General features: G+C 42.9%; 1 protein-coding gene across 6 annotated transcripts in view; it reads right to left on the bottom strand.

The window, feature by feature from the left end:
* The window catches only part of RYR3 (ryanodine receptor 3), a 474,528-nt gene that overhangs the window by 300,730 nt on the left and 157,432 nt on the right, over positions 1-16,366 (bottom strand). For all 6 annotated transcript variants that reach the window (XM_069950600.1, XM_069950599.1, XM_069950601.1 and 3 more), the window contains one exon: positions 8,628-8,735. In XM_069950600.1, the coding sequence (XP_069806701.1) occupies positions 8,628-8,735 (108 nt within the window). The remainder of the gene's footprint in view (positions 1-8,627; positions 8,736-16,366) is intronic.

Raw genomic sequence — 16,366 nt, 5'->3', positions numbered from 1 at the left:
TGCAAAACACAGCTGCTATGGGTTGGTGGATTTGATCACGTTTTACTTAAAATGTAAGGCTGGTCATGAGTCTACTCTATATCATTGACAAGTGCACATAAGACCTGGTTCAGACAAGCGTAATACGATCGTATTCTTCGCTCTGTATTACGGGCGGTAGTGCCAGCCAACTGCAGGTCTAATAACCCAAAAAGATGGCATCTTAGCTATTCCAGCTGAAAGATGCTTTCAACTCAGAACTGTAGACCAATGGTTGGTGGAGTGGACTTGTAACCCTGTTATGAAACTGGTATAACATTGGGTTTCACATGTTATATTCTTGTTACAATAGGCCTCATCCTCAAAGGGAAGCTTTATCACACCTAACAAAACAGGCTGGCTACAAGCAAATATAACAAAGCAAATAAACAGAGCAAAGTATGATCTATCTAATGCCAATCACTGCTCCTCCTGTTACCAGATACATCGCTATCAATATGTGAGTAGGAGGAACAGGAAGCTCCTTGTCACAGATCCTGTATCCTCTACACATTCTGTCAGCATGAGCATAAATCTATGGGAATCTTCCAGAAAATCCCCATTTTTTTTTCCACTTTGGCCGCTCTTGAAAGGATCAGAAAAAAAAATGATAATTTGATAAGTGCTTGTGAGATCCAGCTTGGACAGCTGGGGACGGATCTAATGCTCAGCTAGGCATATCAAGTGAATGAATTCAGTAACTCACAAGGATTTTTCTCCCTCTACTTCATACATTTCTAGAATATCTTAGAGTAAACTATGCCGGAGCAAACATACTAAAGAGAAAAACAGAATTTCATTTCACATCAATTTTTAAAAAAATTATTTTAAAACAGAACGATGCCTATTGTTTTATTATCACATTTTCATTTTCACAGTGTTGCCCTTTAAATTTATAATACACTGGGTGAGTCATCAGGACAGCACAAAAAGGAGAATGACATATCTTAGTACTCCAGAAAGTTATAGGTGAGGGGGCCTATCTTTTTGGTTATGTCCTGAAGATGGACGCCATCTTGAAAGCTCCCATAGTGGATCAAGGGTGTGTTTTTCCAATGGGAAAGTGGTTGTGAAGCATATTAAATACCAGTATTTTCTCAGAAATTGTTTGCTGCAATCAGATTTGCAAAATCTCTATTGGTTCTACATAGAAAGTTCTTATGTGGTTTCATAAGGATTGGCTCCAGTGCCTTCAGCTCTGTGTTCAGCACCATAGACCACACAGCTGTAGTTAGCTGTACATCACAGAGAACGGCCCAGGTTTTTGTTGCAAATTTCTGTGTCAATAACTTTTGAGTCTTAAAGAGAATGTACCAGCAGAGCCGGGACACAGTTAAAAAAAAGGACCACAGCCCTGGCATCCCCCACGCTATCGCCAGTCTATTGATGTACCTGCTGGTATATTCGCTTTAAGAAATATGATCTAGGCTTAGTTACCAGAAAGTAAACTACAAGGTTTTAGGATTATTTTACAATATAGCCAGTAAAATGGAAATTAAAGAAAAAAAACAAAAAAACAAAAATGAATCGATAAGTCTGAAGCACTGTTTAGTCTAAGGTTAGATAAAATGCATAAAATGGAAACTTGTGCTTGGTTACTGTATTCACCAATCATCTTTTATCTTACCAGAGCTAAAAGGTGAACTGTCATTGGTTACTATGGGCATTTTACACCAGTTTTCACTTTAAACACTTTGATAAATCGGGGCCCAAGTTTACATTATCTTTATGCTATGGGTTATTATGCTAACAGCAATATTATATCTCATTGTAATTATGGATTTTTTTTATATTTACCATTTTCTATGTAATTAAAGGGCATTTTACTTTTAGCATTTTTATTACACTTAAATATCTTCATATTAGTAACACTAACCTTGACTCCTGTTTCAGTCAAAATCCCCATGTAGCCTTAATGTTATCACTTATATAATGCTTATGAATACTGAGTAGTCCTGTCAGAGCTGTAATGTCAAGCAATCTATTATGCTATGTCCTGATACTTATCATGGATAGACCAGGGGTCCTTTGTTAAACCCTTGGCTGCTATGGTAACTCGCTAACATATCATTTTCACTGACAGGTACCCAAGATGGTATGTACAGAAAGGGTTACACAGCTAGGATAAGTGTTATCAATGAATACCACCAATGCCGCAGAATGTTGGCTGCATTATACAGCTGACACACTGAGATGCTGGCGTGGACACAGCTCCGTTGTCACATTATGACATAGCAAGGTGTCAAACTATTGCATCAATGGGTTAATTCTGCCAGGGAAACCCCTCCCTGGTCAGATCTTTCACTGCAGCAGAACCATCAGTTTAGGAACTCATCTATTAGAGTATATGGGCAGGAATTCTCTTCATGAGGCAGCCGTCCTTTCTCATACAGTGTCGGAATATAGCAATATATACTATGCCATCACTTTATGATCAGTGGGGATCTGACCTTCGGTACTCTTACTGATCTTAGGAATCAGTGTCTTTTTTTTTCCTACATTGCAGGGAAACTGGTATGATGCTTTGTAGGGAAGATGGGGATGTTTCCTTTCTAGTGAGATCAATACCGCTGCCCATTTATTCTCAGGATCGAACCCCACTGATAATAAAATAGTGCCATAATCCAGTCATTCCCAGTCATTTTATGAGACAGGAAAAATTTTTTAAAGGAGCTGCCTCATGAAGATTTAACATTCCTCATCCTGAAATTCAGATTTACTTAAAGGCCTACTTCCATTTCCTGGAAGCAGCTGGTAGGTATTAGATGAAGACTATTCAGATGAATGTCCATCCTTACAATGCAAGGATTGGTCAAGTCCAATTGTAAGCTTCTCCTACTGAGCAGGGGACTCCTCCTGTATGACGTCCACATAGTCTAATAGGGCATAAGGAAGAGGGTTATCTTGCTGGACAAATCTCTACATCATGCTCAAGTGTCAAGCAGCTGGTGCCAAGAAATGCACCCCTCCCTATCCTGATTGATTAATGTATTGGCTCAGTACTGAAAGTCAAGCCTGTATGTCAATCAATCAGTCAGTCAGTCAAAGTAGGGAGAGGAAAAGGAAGAGACAGGCATGCTGCCACTTGGCACCATCTTCTTGATGATGAGTATGATACAGAGCTGACAGATTCCCTTTAAGTGTATGTGCAAACTACGGATTCCGTGCACACTCCCACTTGAAGTTCTGCCGATCCCATAGGCTCCATTCTATGCTTAGGCAGATTCTGCCATCCGCTCTAAGAATTAGCAATTCTTTGGGCGGACGGCGGAATCTGCCTGAGAATACAATGGAGACTATGGGACCGGCAGAACTTCAAGCGGGAGTGTGAGTGGTGGAATCTGCTGGAAGTTATCTATGCGGATGCAGTAGTGTGCACATAAGGAGAACTCAGGCTAGGACCCTTTTTTTCAGTATGCTCGGGAATTGTGAAAACAAAGCAGCAGGCCAGACCAGAGAGAAATACTGCAAACATTAGCACTGGAGTCGGGGAGGTAAGGGGTCATCCACGCTTCTGCACATTTACGTCTGTACACGGACTGGACCTTGCAAACTGTTAATAATGATACTGGGAGCTTCCAGGTCCATCCTGCAGAAACCAGTCTGTGTATGGATGTAATTCTGCAGACGTGTGAGTGATCCCTACGAGGATGTTTTTCTTTTCAACTACCTACTTATCGGCCATATTGAGTTCTCCTTTAACTAATAAGGTTTCCCGTAAAAATTACACAAATGCTGATTAAGTCCATTTTGACTTGTATTGGTATTGGTATTGGTAAGTATTGGCTTCATTTTTACTAATTCAATTCTAATATTTAAAATTCTCACATTTATCAAAAATAATTCTGCTACGGCTCGGGTAACACTACATTTTTGCAATCCGTTTTTGCAAAAAACGGATTAAAAAACGGATGCATGTGTGTGCATCCGTTTTAATCCGCTTTTCCATTGAATTCCATTATAAAAAAAAAAAAAACGTTTAAAAACAGATCTGTTTTTTTAACGGACACAAACGTGGTTTGACTAATTTTTGTGTCCGTTAAAAAAACGGATCCATTTCGATCCATTTTTTTTATAATGGAATTCATTGGAAAAACGGATCAAAACAGATACACACACGCATCCATTTTTTTCATCCGTTTTTCAATCTTTTTTGCAAAAAATGGATGAAAAAAAACGATTGCAAAAACGTAGTGTAAACCCAGCCTAACTTAGAAATCTGATTTCTTTTTTTTTTGCAAGGTGTCAAGGTCTTTCTCCATTATTATAATTAGAATAGCATAAACCCCTTATTGGGAGATCATCTGTTTCATTATCATTTTGTAGAAGCTATGAACCAGGAAAAAAATAAATTGATTGAATTATTAGAATATTTTTGGTATGTTCCACTTCCTCACCATATAGTGTAAAATACAAGATTGCTGATTAGCTAATTATACTCATCATCAAAAAATTTAACACCTTGAGACAGAGTAGATGTAATTCCGTTCACGAGATTAGCTGTCCTGTAAGGGATAGAACTGCGGCACCATGAATATTTCAAAGAAAACACTGCTACAATTCTATGAACCTTATGAATAATCCCCATGAGGTTTAGCACCTATTCCTCCAGCAGTGATCTACATACAGTATACACGGGTGGATATAACTAGAGCGCTCCATTTTTTACATAGTCAAGTTGAACTCTTCCAGACACACCTTAAAGGAGTTATCCAGCAATTCAAAAGCATGGCTACTTTCTTCCAGAGACAGCACCACTCTTGTCTGAAGTGGAGGTGATGTTTGGAATTAGGCCTCATTCCCTTCAATGAACTAAGTTACAAAACCTACACCCAAAGTGGAGACAAGAGCAGTGTCATCTCTGGAAGAAAGTGGCCATGTTTTTGTAGCGCTGGATAACCCCTTTAATGGAACTGCGCTGCAAAATCACATCCAATCTGAGGACAAGATGAGTGCTATTTGTGGAAAAAGCAGCCATGTTTTTCTAAGCATGGACAACTCCTTTAAATATTATTAGGCATGCATTTAAAATGTGGGATGAAAAAAACAACAAAACGCATATACCTAAGGTCTGGGTGGTCTGGGAATGTAATCACTACATATGGGTAAGATGCATTAAGGGTTAATGTCACACAATATGGTATACTTATTCTCAGTTAAACAAAAATATTGGATCCTTTACTATAACACATCTCAATGTTCAGTTATATAGGTCCTAGTATTATACAATGTGGGTAATGGGAAATAACACCTAATAACCTAACCCAATAAGAATAGAACATGGGTTGGTTGGTGGGCTACCTTACAGTTATGTACTTACTGGGTTAGGCTTCCTTGTTACTCATTAGAGATGAGTCATCAGCTAGCTGCTCGCTAGTCGGCTGACCGCTGGTATCTGCCCGATATGGCAGATAATCTTTCCTTGTAATAGGATCTAAGTACACCATATTGTTTGGCACTAGCCCCCTCCTCGTCTTACTCCTGTGATGGTAGTATGATTGTATGGTGATTATATTACCGCATCAACCAGACCTTAGATATAGTCATTATATTGTGGTGTTTTTTTGTATAATATTTTAAGCACATGAAATAAAAGTTATTAGTTTTAAAAAGAATTTTAGCTTTTACTGGTAAATTATTTGACATTGTGACAAGACCTGTGATTCTAAGTTACGTCATCTCCGAATGCAAAGACCATCTGTTGATAGAAGCAGCTGTGGTTGCAGTCAAAGCTTATAGTGAGGGACAGAAGAACACTCTGTGAAGCGGTAGCCAAAAAACACTACAGTACAACCTCTCAGTTTACTGCACAGTGCTCTTTAACTTGCATTCAACTTTAACTAGCATTCAACTTGTTTCAAGTCCGCTCAGATCCCGCCTCTGTCCCTGACTGGCTGAGCGGACCTGAGACGCATCGTCTCGGGCCCGCGTCAGACACTAGGAAGCGGCCGGGAACCGGGGACCGGAGTGCCGCGATGCGGGACCCGCCGCTGGAACCGGGGAGGTGAGTGGACGTCCCTCAGCCACCTCCTCCCCGGTCCCAGCAAAAAAGTGCCCCCCCCCGCTGGAGTACCCCTTTAAAACTCCATCAAACTCAATAATCATTTCCCTTGGGAACTCAAATCATGTCCCTAAAACTAATAAGCACAATTGTAGAACTTCACAAAAATTAAGTTTATTAACAGTGATTTATATGAAAAAAAAGAGGGCATTACCGGTGATGTTATTTGTTTTAGGAAGAGTTCAACCTGGCTATGTAAATATAGGGATGAGCTAGTTATTATGTTTACCCCTATATGAAAAGGATTCTGGTTTGGGTGAAGAGCTAGAGCTTTAATGTGGTGTAAGTCAATGGAGACACGATTGCATGTTAAGACTAGTGTTGAACCAACCTGCCAAACTGTTCGGGTTTGAACCCAAATGCTTAGCATTTTATCCTCGGCTGCAGAAGTGGGATGCAGCCCCAGGGCTGCCAGGAAAACGTGGCTATGACTCTATCCATGTTTTCCAGGACTCCCTAGGAAGTCCTCCAACTTCTCCAGCCACAGGGAATGAAATGCCAAGCATTCACTGCCGAACCCCAAGAGTTTGACAGGTCCGCTTATCACTTAGGACACCATGACCCACTGCCTTCCTCTAAGCCTAGCTATCAACATCAAACTATTTTTAAGGTAGAGCATCCTTTTATAGTATTCCTACTAAAACCTACTTTAATCTTCCAATTTTAAGTATATTAGGCTAGGAAAATTTTGTATTACAAGATGTGTTCTGCCCCAATGCATATTCCTGGCAACACTCGCTTCATGACCAGCAGCACCATCAGAGTCCACATTCTACCTAATAGTGGACATTGCATATAGACACTGATGCCATTGCTGATTTATATCTACTAGCACTGACCTGTATGACAAGGGCATGAAGTCTTGTTAAGAGAACAATAGGTCAGGGCAGCTGCAAGCTTCAGACTAACAGCCTTAACAATGATATTTCACAAAGCCTTTCATCGATACTAAAGGCCCTATTCCACCAACAGATCTGACGACAGATTATCTGCCAAAGATTTGAAGCCAAACTGAGGAGTGGATTTGAAAAGAGGAGAAATCCAGCCTTTCCTTTATGACCTGTTCTCTGTTTATAGTCTGTTGCAGGGTTTGGCTTTAAATCTTTGGCAGATAATCTGTCGTCAGATCTGTTGGTGGAATAGGGCCTTAAGAGCTTTGGGAAGATCTTGACAAGCAAATAAGATCGACTGACTCTAACCCAATACAGAGTCTTCACAGATAAATGAAATAAATTGGGTCTCATCAGTAGATCATCTGCTTATTTATTAAGCCCTCAGTAATGCCGGGCTCCGCTATAATCCCCTGGTACTCCTAATTCCACAGCCGATACCAGAGAGGTTATTAAAAATATCCAGATGGCATAAATTATGGTGAAAATGCACACCTGCAGTTTTTGGTGCAGCTCTCTTCAGCCAAACACAAGCAGATACAAAACAGATGAATAGTGTAAGGCAGGGATAAGGAATAGAGATGAGCGAACCTCGAGCATGCTCGAGTCCATCCGAACCCGATTGTTCGGCATTTGATTAGCGGTGGCTGCTAAAGTTGGATAAAGCACTAAGGCTATGTGGAAAACATGGATATAGTCATTGGCTGTATCCATGTTTTCCAGACAACCTTAGAGCTTCAACTTCAGCAGCCCCAGCTAATCAAATGCCGATCGTTAGGGTTCGGATGGACTCGAACCCGAGCCCGGTTCGCTCATCTCTAGTAGTGAACCTTAGCTCTCCAGCTGTTGCAAAAATACAACTTTCATCATGCCTGGACAGCCAAAGCTTTAGCTTTTGCTGTCCAGGCATGATGGGAGTTGTAGTTTTGCAACAGCTGGAGAGCCAAGGATCCCTACCCTTCGTGTAAGGGCATGTTCCCATGATATATTTCAATGCAGAATCTGTACATGGTCTACTTCCACATAGATCCCATCATTTGTAGTGCGAACGCACATTGTAGTTTATAATGTGTGGATTTTTCCGACAAAAGATTTGTAAATCCGCATACAGGTGAAGAACAACGGTGATTTTCAGTAAAATGCATGGGGTTCAGCTGTCCGGCATAGTATTAGGCGTGTGACCGCAGCGTTATAGTGGAGTTCTACCTAAAGAACATTGTTAATAAATGGACCCACAGACCATACACAACTGTACAGTACTATGCATACAAAGTGCTAGACACATATAAAGGCAGGAATATTGGCCGTGCATTGCTTATTTCACAGGACAAACATCTCTAAAGCCTGGAAGGTTTTTGTTTATCTTTCCGCCATAAAACACTATATATTAAATAAATAAAAATAATAAAATAATAATATACATAATTTTATTTTTTTTTATGTTGTACTCACCTCACTCATCCCCTGCAGCCGCTATTCTGACAATTTTAAAACGATTTGAAGATGGTATAAAATTATACCACAAACAAATCCAATTACACCAAAAATTTGGAGAGGATTCATTCAGTTTTCACGTTAGAATTTCTAGGGTATTCGTTTAACATTATTACGGAAATGAAAGTTTCTAAAGGTTTGGTTGAGTGTTATAAAAGACTTACCCCTTCTTGGCCATTTGCGGTTGTGTTTGCCAGCATTTCTTGAAGGGCCCTGACAGAAAGGGACTGCTCCAGCACAAAATTACATATGCAAAGGTCAGGAGGGACATACTGTGGAAAGAAAAACAGAGGGACTGTGGTCAGTGTCACTACAAGGGTACTCCCTAAATTCAGTTTTTGTCACAAAATAATACAATTTTTTTTCACTTCATAACCATATGCGCCAGATGCTTTTTCTTCTGGACAGAAGTACAGTGACCCACTATGTGTTTTTGTTTTTTTTTGGGAAATGGGAGTGTTGGTTTTGATATTCTCAAACTATTTCTACACTGTTAGTATGGGATTATACAGTTTTATATCAGGAAAGGGGTAAAGGTATCCTATAACACATCAAAGACTGTTCAGGATTTCAGCCCTGGCCTAGAGGCTTTGCTGCTGCCAAGCTACAGAGTTAACAAGTGCCTGCACCCCACTGTGGGCACTGCAGCTCATATAAGCAAGTACTATTTAGTCTGGATATCTGCTGGGAACCAATCACTGCACCCTCAGAGGTGAATCACTGGACTACTGCATAACCTAAAGGACTAAAGTGGAGCAAAGACCGTTTCTGGGACCTCAACATATTACTTCACTTTCCTCTAGAACAGGGGTACTCAACAACTTTTAGTGAAGGTCCACTTACCGGTCTATTGTCAGGTGAAGGTCGGAGTTGAACATCATTAGTAAACGTGTTGCGCTCCCCCAGTAGTATATAGCCCCCCTGTGCGCTCCCCCAGTAGTATATAGCCCCCCTGTGCACTCCCCCAGTAGTATATAGACCCCTGTGCGCTCCCCCAGTAGTATATAGACCCCTGTGCGCTCCCCCAGCAGTATATAGACCCCCACTTTGTGCTCCCCAGTAGTATATAGCCCTCCTCTTTGTTCTCCCCCAGTAGTATATAGACTCCCTCTTTGTGCTCCCCAGTAGTATATAGCCCCCATGTGTGGGGGCTTAGCGCAGCTCAGTATACAGATATACTGAGCAGCAGCAGGGGTCTGGACAGCTGGCCTCCACGGTCTGCGTTCGGACCCCTGCTCTAGTATATGTCACTGGCAGATACAAGGTCACTATGCCTCTGTTTTATAAATGCTGAAATCGACTGCCCAGGCTTATATCCCTTTAGGTGTTGTGGGGTAGTATATTATGGTTAAATGGTGTCTGAATTTGCAGGTTTAAAATGAAGATTAGTTAATATCCCCTGATCCACCACTGACCTTTCAGAGTGTCATAGACGTCTCTAACAACAGAACATCATATCTGGTGGAAACGGAATTTATTGTCTCAGTCCTACATGTGTCTGTTACAAACCTCCTACTCTATCCTTTACACTCAACAACTGTGCAGGAATATGTAGAATATCTATTACACAAGTAAGATGCTTCAAGGTCAAAGGTAGTCACCTAGGATGCTATCAAAATTCCTCCCACGAAAAGAATATGAACCCCGGCTGATACTGTATGTTCTACTGCACATACATAGTGGTACATAGAGCTAGAGGTGCCTGCCCACCAGGGCTTACAATCTACAAGATAAGGGGAGGGAGACAGAAGATAAAGGACGGCCAGTCAAAGTGTATTGCAGAATTATTATAGGTTGTAGCCTAGTCTAAACATGTGTTTTCAGGTTGCTTTTGAAGGTCTTGGGGATGGAGGAGACCCGGATGGGTCGGGGTAGAGAGTTCCAGAGTATGGGGGAGGCTCTGGCTTTGCAAAATCAAAGCAAGCTAAAAAATGGATAAGTCGGGCAGCAGAGTTAAAGGGGTACTCCGGGTTGGGGTTATTTTTAGTGTATGGCCAGGGAAGGGGTGGAAATAGAGGCCCCCGGTAACTTACCTCCCTGGTTCCCACCGCCCCGTTCTCCCGTCCGTCCGCCAATTCCTGGTCTGACCTGCGGCTTGAGATGTGACGTCTCAAGGCAGTTCAGCCATTTAGCGGTTGTAGCGGAGTCCGCTTGGCCGCTCAATAGCTGAGCTGCCTTGAGACGTCACTTCTTAAGCCTCAGCTCACACCAGGAATTGGCGGCCGGACGGACGAACGGGGCGGCAGGAAACGGGAGAGGTAAGTTACCGGCGGCCTCTATTTCCACCCCTTCCCCGGCCATACCCTAAAAATAACCCCCGCCTGGAGTACCCCTTCAAAAAGGTACTCCAGAATAAACTGGTTTCAGAAAGTTACATAGATTTGTAATTTACTTCTATTCAAAAATCTCAAGTCCTCCCATACTTATAAGCTGCTGTATATCATTCAGGAAGTGGTGTATTCTTTCCAGTCTGACACAGTGCTCTCTGCAGCCACCTCTGTCCATGTCAGGAACTGTCCAGAGCAGGAGAGGTTTTCTATGGGGATTTGCTACTGCTCTGAAGAGTTCCTGTTTTGGACAGAGGTGGCAGCAGAGAGCACTGTGTTAGACTGAAAAGAAAACACAATTTCTTGCAGGACATACGGCAGCCGATAAGTACGGGAAGACTTGAGATTTAAAAAAAAAAAAGTAATAACAAATCTATATAACTTTCTGAAATCAGTTTATTTGTAAGAAAAAGATTTTCGCCGGACAACACCTTAAAGTATACACTGAAGGGGAGCAAGGGTGTTAGATGGAAGGCCAGAGAGAGGGATGTTGCAGTAGTCCAAGCGGGAGATAATGAGAGCATGTACGAGCAGTTTTGTGGAGTCAGGGTTGAGAAAAGAGCGGATTCTAGAAATGTGTTTGAGGTGAAGGTATCGGGAGGTGGTCAGGGTCTCAATATGCGGTTTAAAAGACAGGGTAAAGTCAAAGATGACCCCCAAAGAAGCGGGCTTGGGATATTTCCTAACATCATGTAGCCTGATTCACTACTACTGCGTCAAGTGCAGTGTACTTCCAAGGAACTATGAATAGCTACTGTAATTTCCCATTGACCCATCATACCTCTGCATTGCTAACCATGGTAGAACAAACAACATCTATCTAAGTAACTAAGACCCGCAGACAGTACACAGTGACAAGTTGGAATGACAGTGGCATTATTATTATGTTGCTGATGTTACTGTATATTCCCCTCTCAGCTTGTTATCCCCAGCACTCAGGAGTGTTAAGCAACCCCATAGAGAATAAATGGAACGCTGGCCAAAGTGTGCAGGTGCGCTGAGTGCTTAAAGGGGTTGCTCACTATTTTTGTTTTTAAATCAATTTGGTGGCAGAAAGAGACAGAGATTTGTAATTTACTTCTATTAAAAAATCTCAACTCTTCCAGTACTTACAAACTGCTGTATGTCCTGAAGGAAGTGGTGTATTATCTCCAGGAGAGGTTTTCTATGGGGATTTGCTACTGCTCTGGACAGTTCCTGACATGGACATAGGTGGCAGCAAGGAGCACTGTGTCAGACTGAAAAGAATACACCACTTCCTGCAGAACATACAGCAGTTGATGACACAGTGCTCTCTGCTGCCACCTCTGTCCATGTCAGGAACAGTCAAGAGCAGTAACAAATCTCCATAAAAAAAAAAAAACTCTCCTGGAGAGAATACACCACTTCCTGCAGGACATACAGCAGCTGACAACTACTAGAAGACTTGAGAATTTTTTTAATAAATCAAATTAAAATAAATGAAAATTAAATTTCAAATCTTTGGCCCTTTTTGCCACCAGTTGATTTGAAAGAAATGTTTTTTGGATGAACTACCCCTTTAATTAATTGCGAGGCAAATTGCATCCCTGTTCTTAAGAGCGTGCAGGTTTTGACAGTCAATTCTAAGCGATCAGCTTGCCATGTATAGGGGACAACATGCAGAGATGAAAATACCCCTTCAAATATTTTGACCACTGCAAAAATCAGCCTGCATTGTGTTGACAGACATATCTGGAACCTCAGAGCAGAACTCTTATAACTATGGAAGAATTCTTACATTAGCATACAGAGCGTAGTGTAAAGACTACACTTCCCACAATCCAAAATTAGCAAAACATGTTGTAAACAGTTATAATAGTAGAAGATGTAGAACTAAAGACATCTGGATGGATAGGGGCTATAATTTAAGCGTGCTACAGATACATAAGTACATTAAATTATCTTTACGTAAGGAATATACATACTACATGGTCATATAAAATCTAAAAATATATTTAAAAAAAATCTAAAAATAATAATAAAAAAAATCTAAAAATATAGGATATAGGTACAGTTTATCCTAGGGTAATAGGCCAGAACTTTATCAAGCCAGTAAAGGAGGAAAAGAGACAAATGTCTTGGAAGAAGTAGCATGGCATGAGTTCTAAGCCTTTTATCTGGGTATTTGCTTTTTACCACGACAATCAGATCCCCTAAATACATTTTTTAGTGCTGTCATACTATCTAGATTTCTTTTCAGATGTCTAACACAGTATCATTACTTTGTGACCTTCACCAAGTACTTTACCCTCCTTCCAAAAGTAAAATTAGAACTTGACAGAGCAGTGCCGTATTGGCTTCACGTATACTTGTCAATGTGATGATTGAGGGGAGGGTTTCAAGCTGAATCAGCCAAAGTCCTGCTAATGCTAGATACTCTAACCTGTAGGAGCTGAAAACATTCAAACTTGGTTGGATACGCATATGTAAAGCCAAACAGCAACCAATGGACTAAGTATTTGTATCCAGTTACTCCCAATGAGAAGCTGTGATTCACGTCGGGTTGGCCGCCCTCCAGGAATAATACATGTCGTGAATGGAGGGTTTTCCTTTCTATCAGGTCATACAGGGGGCCAGACATTGGCACAAAACCCTTTTAGATGCAGATATCACAAGCAGGTGTTGGTATTCAACAGATGCTAATGTGATTAACTCTGAATGTTCTACCATAGTAACATCTCTAACCCACAGATACTTCTGTAATCACTACTACTGAGGGCTTTCCCATACCGCAGTAGATGCCAATCAAAAAATAATGGCATGGTGCGGGTGATACCGGCAGCAATAAATCATCCCCAGTCACTAAGGAAGATAAAATGTAAATTGAAATAAATTATTTAAAGTGAATCCACACAACATAATTCTGTTTTGGCAGTCTGAAGACTCAACCCCTTAACACCTCCCTCACGAGGCTTCCTTTCTGGGATTCCTATTCACATAATGCAGTAAAATTATAGCAGTGATTTTCAACCAGTGTGCCGTGACACATGGTCGGGTGTGCCGCGGGGAAAGTTCCCCAAACTATGGTGCCCCTGTGTTTTGTTCCCCGGCAATGCGCAGCGATCAGTGGTGGATTTTAATGTGGGCGGTTGCGTGGTGTGCACCACGCTCCCGGTCTCCGCTGATTGGAGGAGCACGTCCAGGCCCTACGGGCGGCCAGTAGGTGAAGCAGACAGCAGCGGCGACCATCTCGGAGGAGGTGAGGAGGAAGGGGGGGGGAGATAAACCTGGGGATGGGGGAGAGAAACAGCGGAGAGAAGCAGGGGGGAGAGAAGTTTGGTGGAGAGAAGCATGGGGGAGAGAAACATGGGGGAGAGAAGCACGGGGGAGAAGCAGGGGGGAAAAGTATGGTGGAGAGAAGCATGGGGGAGAGAAGCATGGGGGAGAGAAGCATAGGAGAGAAGCATGGGGGAGAGAAGCATGGGGGAGAGAAGCACAGGAGAGAAGTATGGTGGAGAGAAGCACAGGAGAGAAGCAGGGGGAGAAGTATGGTGGAGAGAAGCACAGGAGAGAAGTATGGTGGAGAGAAGCACAGGAGAGAAGCAGGGGGAGAAGTATGGTGGAGAGAAGCACAGGAGAGAAGCACAGGAGATAAGCATGGGGGAGAGAAGCATGGGGGAGAGAAGGACAGGAGAGAAGCATGGGGGAGAAGTATGGCGAAGAGAAGCACAGGAGAGAAGCACAGGAGATAAGCATGGGGGAGAGAAGCATGGGGGAGAGAAGCATGGGGGAAGAGAAGGACAGGAGAGAAGCATGGGGGAGAAGTATGGTGGAGAGAAGCACAGGAGAGAAGTAGTGGGGAGAAGTATGGTAGTATGGTGGAGAGAAGCACAGGGGGGAGAAGAAAACAGGCCCAGGTTTCACACTGAGTGAGTATAAATACATTTAGAATCTATATTATTAACTATATGTATAATATGTACTGTTTTAGTGTCATTTTGTGCCATTTTGGTTGGTGGTGTGGCCCGGGATTTTTTAAGTATAAAAAGTGTGCCGAGGCTCAAAAAAGGTTGAAAATCACTGAATTATAGGGGTTATTTAGGAAAAGAAAGACATTGCCCCTTTCTGACAGAAATAGCATGACTCTTATCACCAGTTCAGGTGTGGTTTTGCAATTAGGCCTATTCACTTTAATGGAATTGAGTTTCAAAAGCCCAGTCAAAATGGAGACAAGAGTGGCGCTATTTCTTTGGGGGCGGGGAGGTGCAGTTATTTTTTTTTCTAGGCCTAGGCAACCCCTTTAAGTTTAAATTGGTACATGTAAAGAAGCTAAAAGCTCCATCATCATGGGTAACACATATTGTACTGTAAGCAGTGGCGTCGCTAGGCACAATCATTCGGGGCTGAAGCCCCGAATGATTTCAGCCTAGCCCCGAAAGTTTTTCTGCTCCCGCCACCTCCCTACTGCCTGCACCAAAATGACAGCAGCTGCTGTGATCCCTGGCCTGGCCTCACCATGTATTGCCCGCTCCATGTACCTCCCAGACGCTGTTATAGTGACGTCACCCGTCACTTGTTCACTGGATGCCGGCGCCACACTCCTGCCCCGCACACTGTTTACACTGATGTTCTAATTCTTAGCAGCCCGCGCGGGCCAAGCATTGCTTGTTCCTGATTGGATGGGGCAAACAGAAGCGGAAGTGTCGCTCTGTTGTTGCCTAGGGCCGGGAGAGGAGCCTGATCAGAGAGTGCTGATGGCGGGGAAACGATATGACAGACGGGAGAAGAGATGAAGAACAAGAAGAGAGGTAATGCCGGCTACCAAGAGGGAGGGAGGGAGGGAGGGAGAGGACTGAGGCAGTGTCGGACTGGGCCACCGGAGGATCCTCTGGTGGGCCCCCAGTCCAGCACCTGCAGACTCACACAGGCACACTGAATGTGACAGTCCCGGGCCCCCTGCTGCAGACATTGTCACAGCGGCACAGGCAGTGTATGCCCCCTCGCAGGACCCGATGGTTCAGTCCTTTCCCCTGAACAGTAAGTCGGCACTTGCAGGATTGAGGCCCCTCCCCCAGCCCAGATCCGAGTCCCTGATCTTTACCTGTCTGCTGCATGGCTCCTCATGACTTGGGCCTGGGAGAGGAGCTTTAACCCTGCGAGTGCCGACTGGGGAAGGGAGCAGTACACTGAAGAGTTTCGTTGTGTGAGTGAGAGGAGGGGGGAGCGCTTTCTCCTCCTGTCACTGTCAGGCCTGCAGGAGGAGGAGGAGATAAGATAACCCTCCAGCTGCCCATACAGCCTGCTAAACTCTGTGCTGTGTAGTCTGTGTGTGTGAGGCAGCTGTAGGGTTATCTGGCCGTGCTTCCCTGCAGTGTGGTGACCTCTGCACGGCTTGTGTGCCTCCTCCTCTTCAATCTCCCTGTGCAGCCTCCAGGGTCTTCTGTCTCCCTCTCTCCATGTCTACCTGTGCCCCTATCTATCTATCTATCTATCTATCTATCTATCTATCTATCTATCTATCTCCTATCTATCTATCTCCTATCTATCTATCTCCTATCTATCTCCTATCTATCTATCTATCTATCTATCTCTCTATCTATCTATCTATCTATCTA

The sequence above is a fragment of the Dendropsophus ebraccatus genome, chromosome 13, assembly GCF_027789765.1.
Source record: "Dendropsophus ebraccatus isolate aDenEbr1 chromosome 13, aDenEbr1.pat, whole genome shotgun sequence".
NCBI classification, from domain to species: Eukaryota; Metazoa; Chordata; class Amphibia; order Anura; family Hylidae; genus Dendropsophus; species Dendropsophus ebraccatus.
The sequence above is the reverse complement of the archived record's forward strand: the minus strand, read 5'-3'. Positions and strand labels throughout refer to the sequence as shown.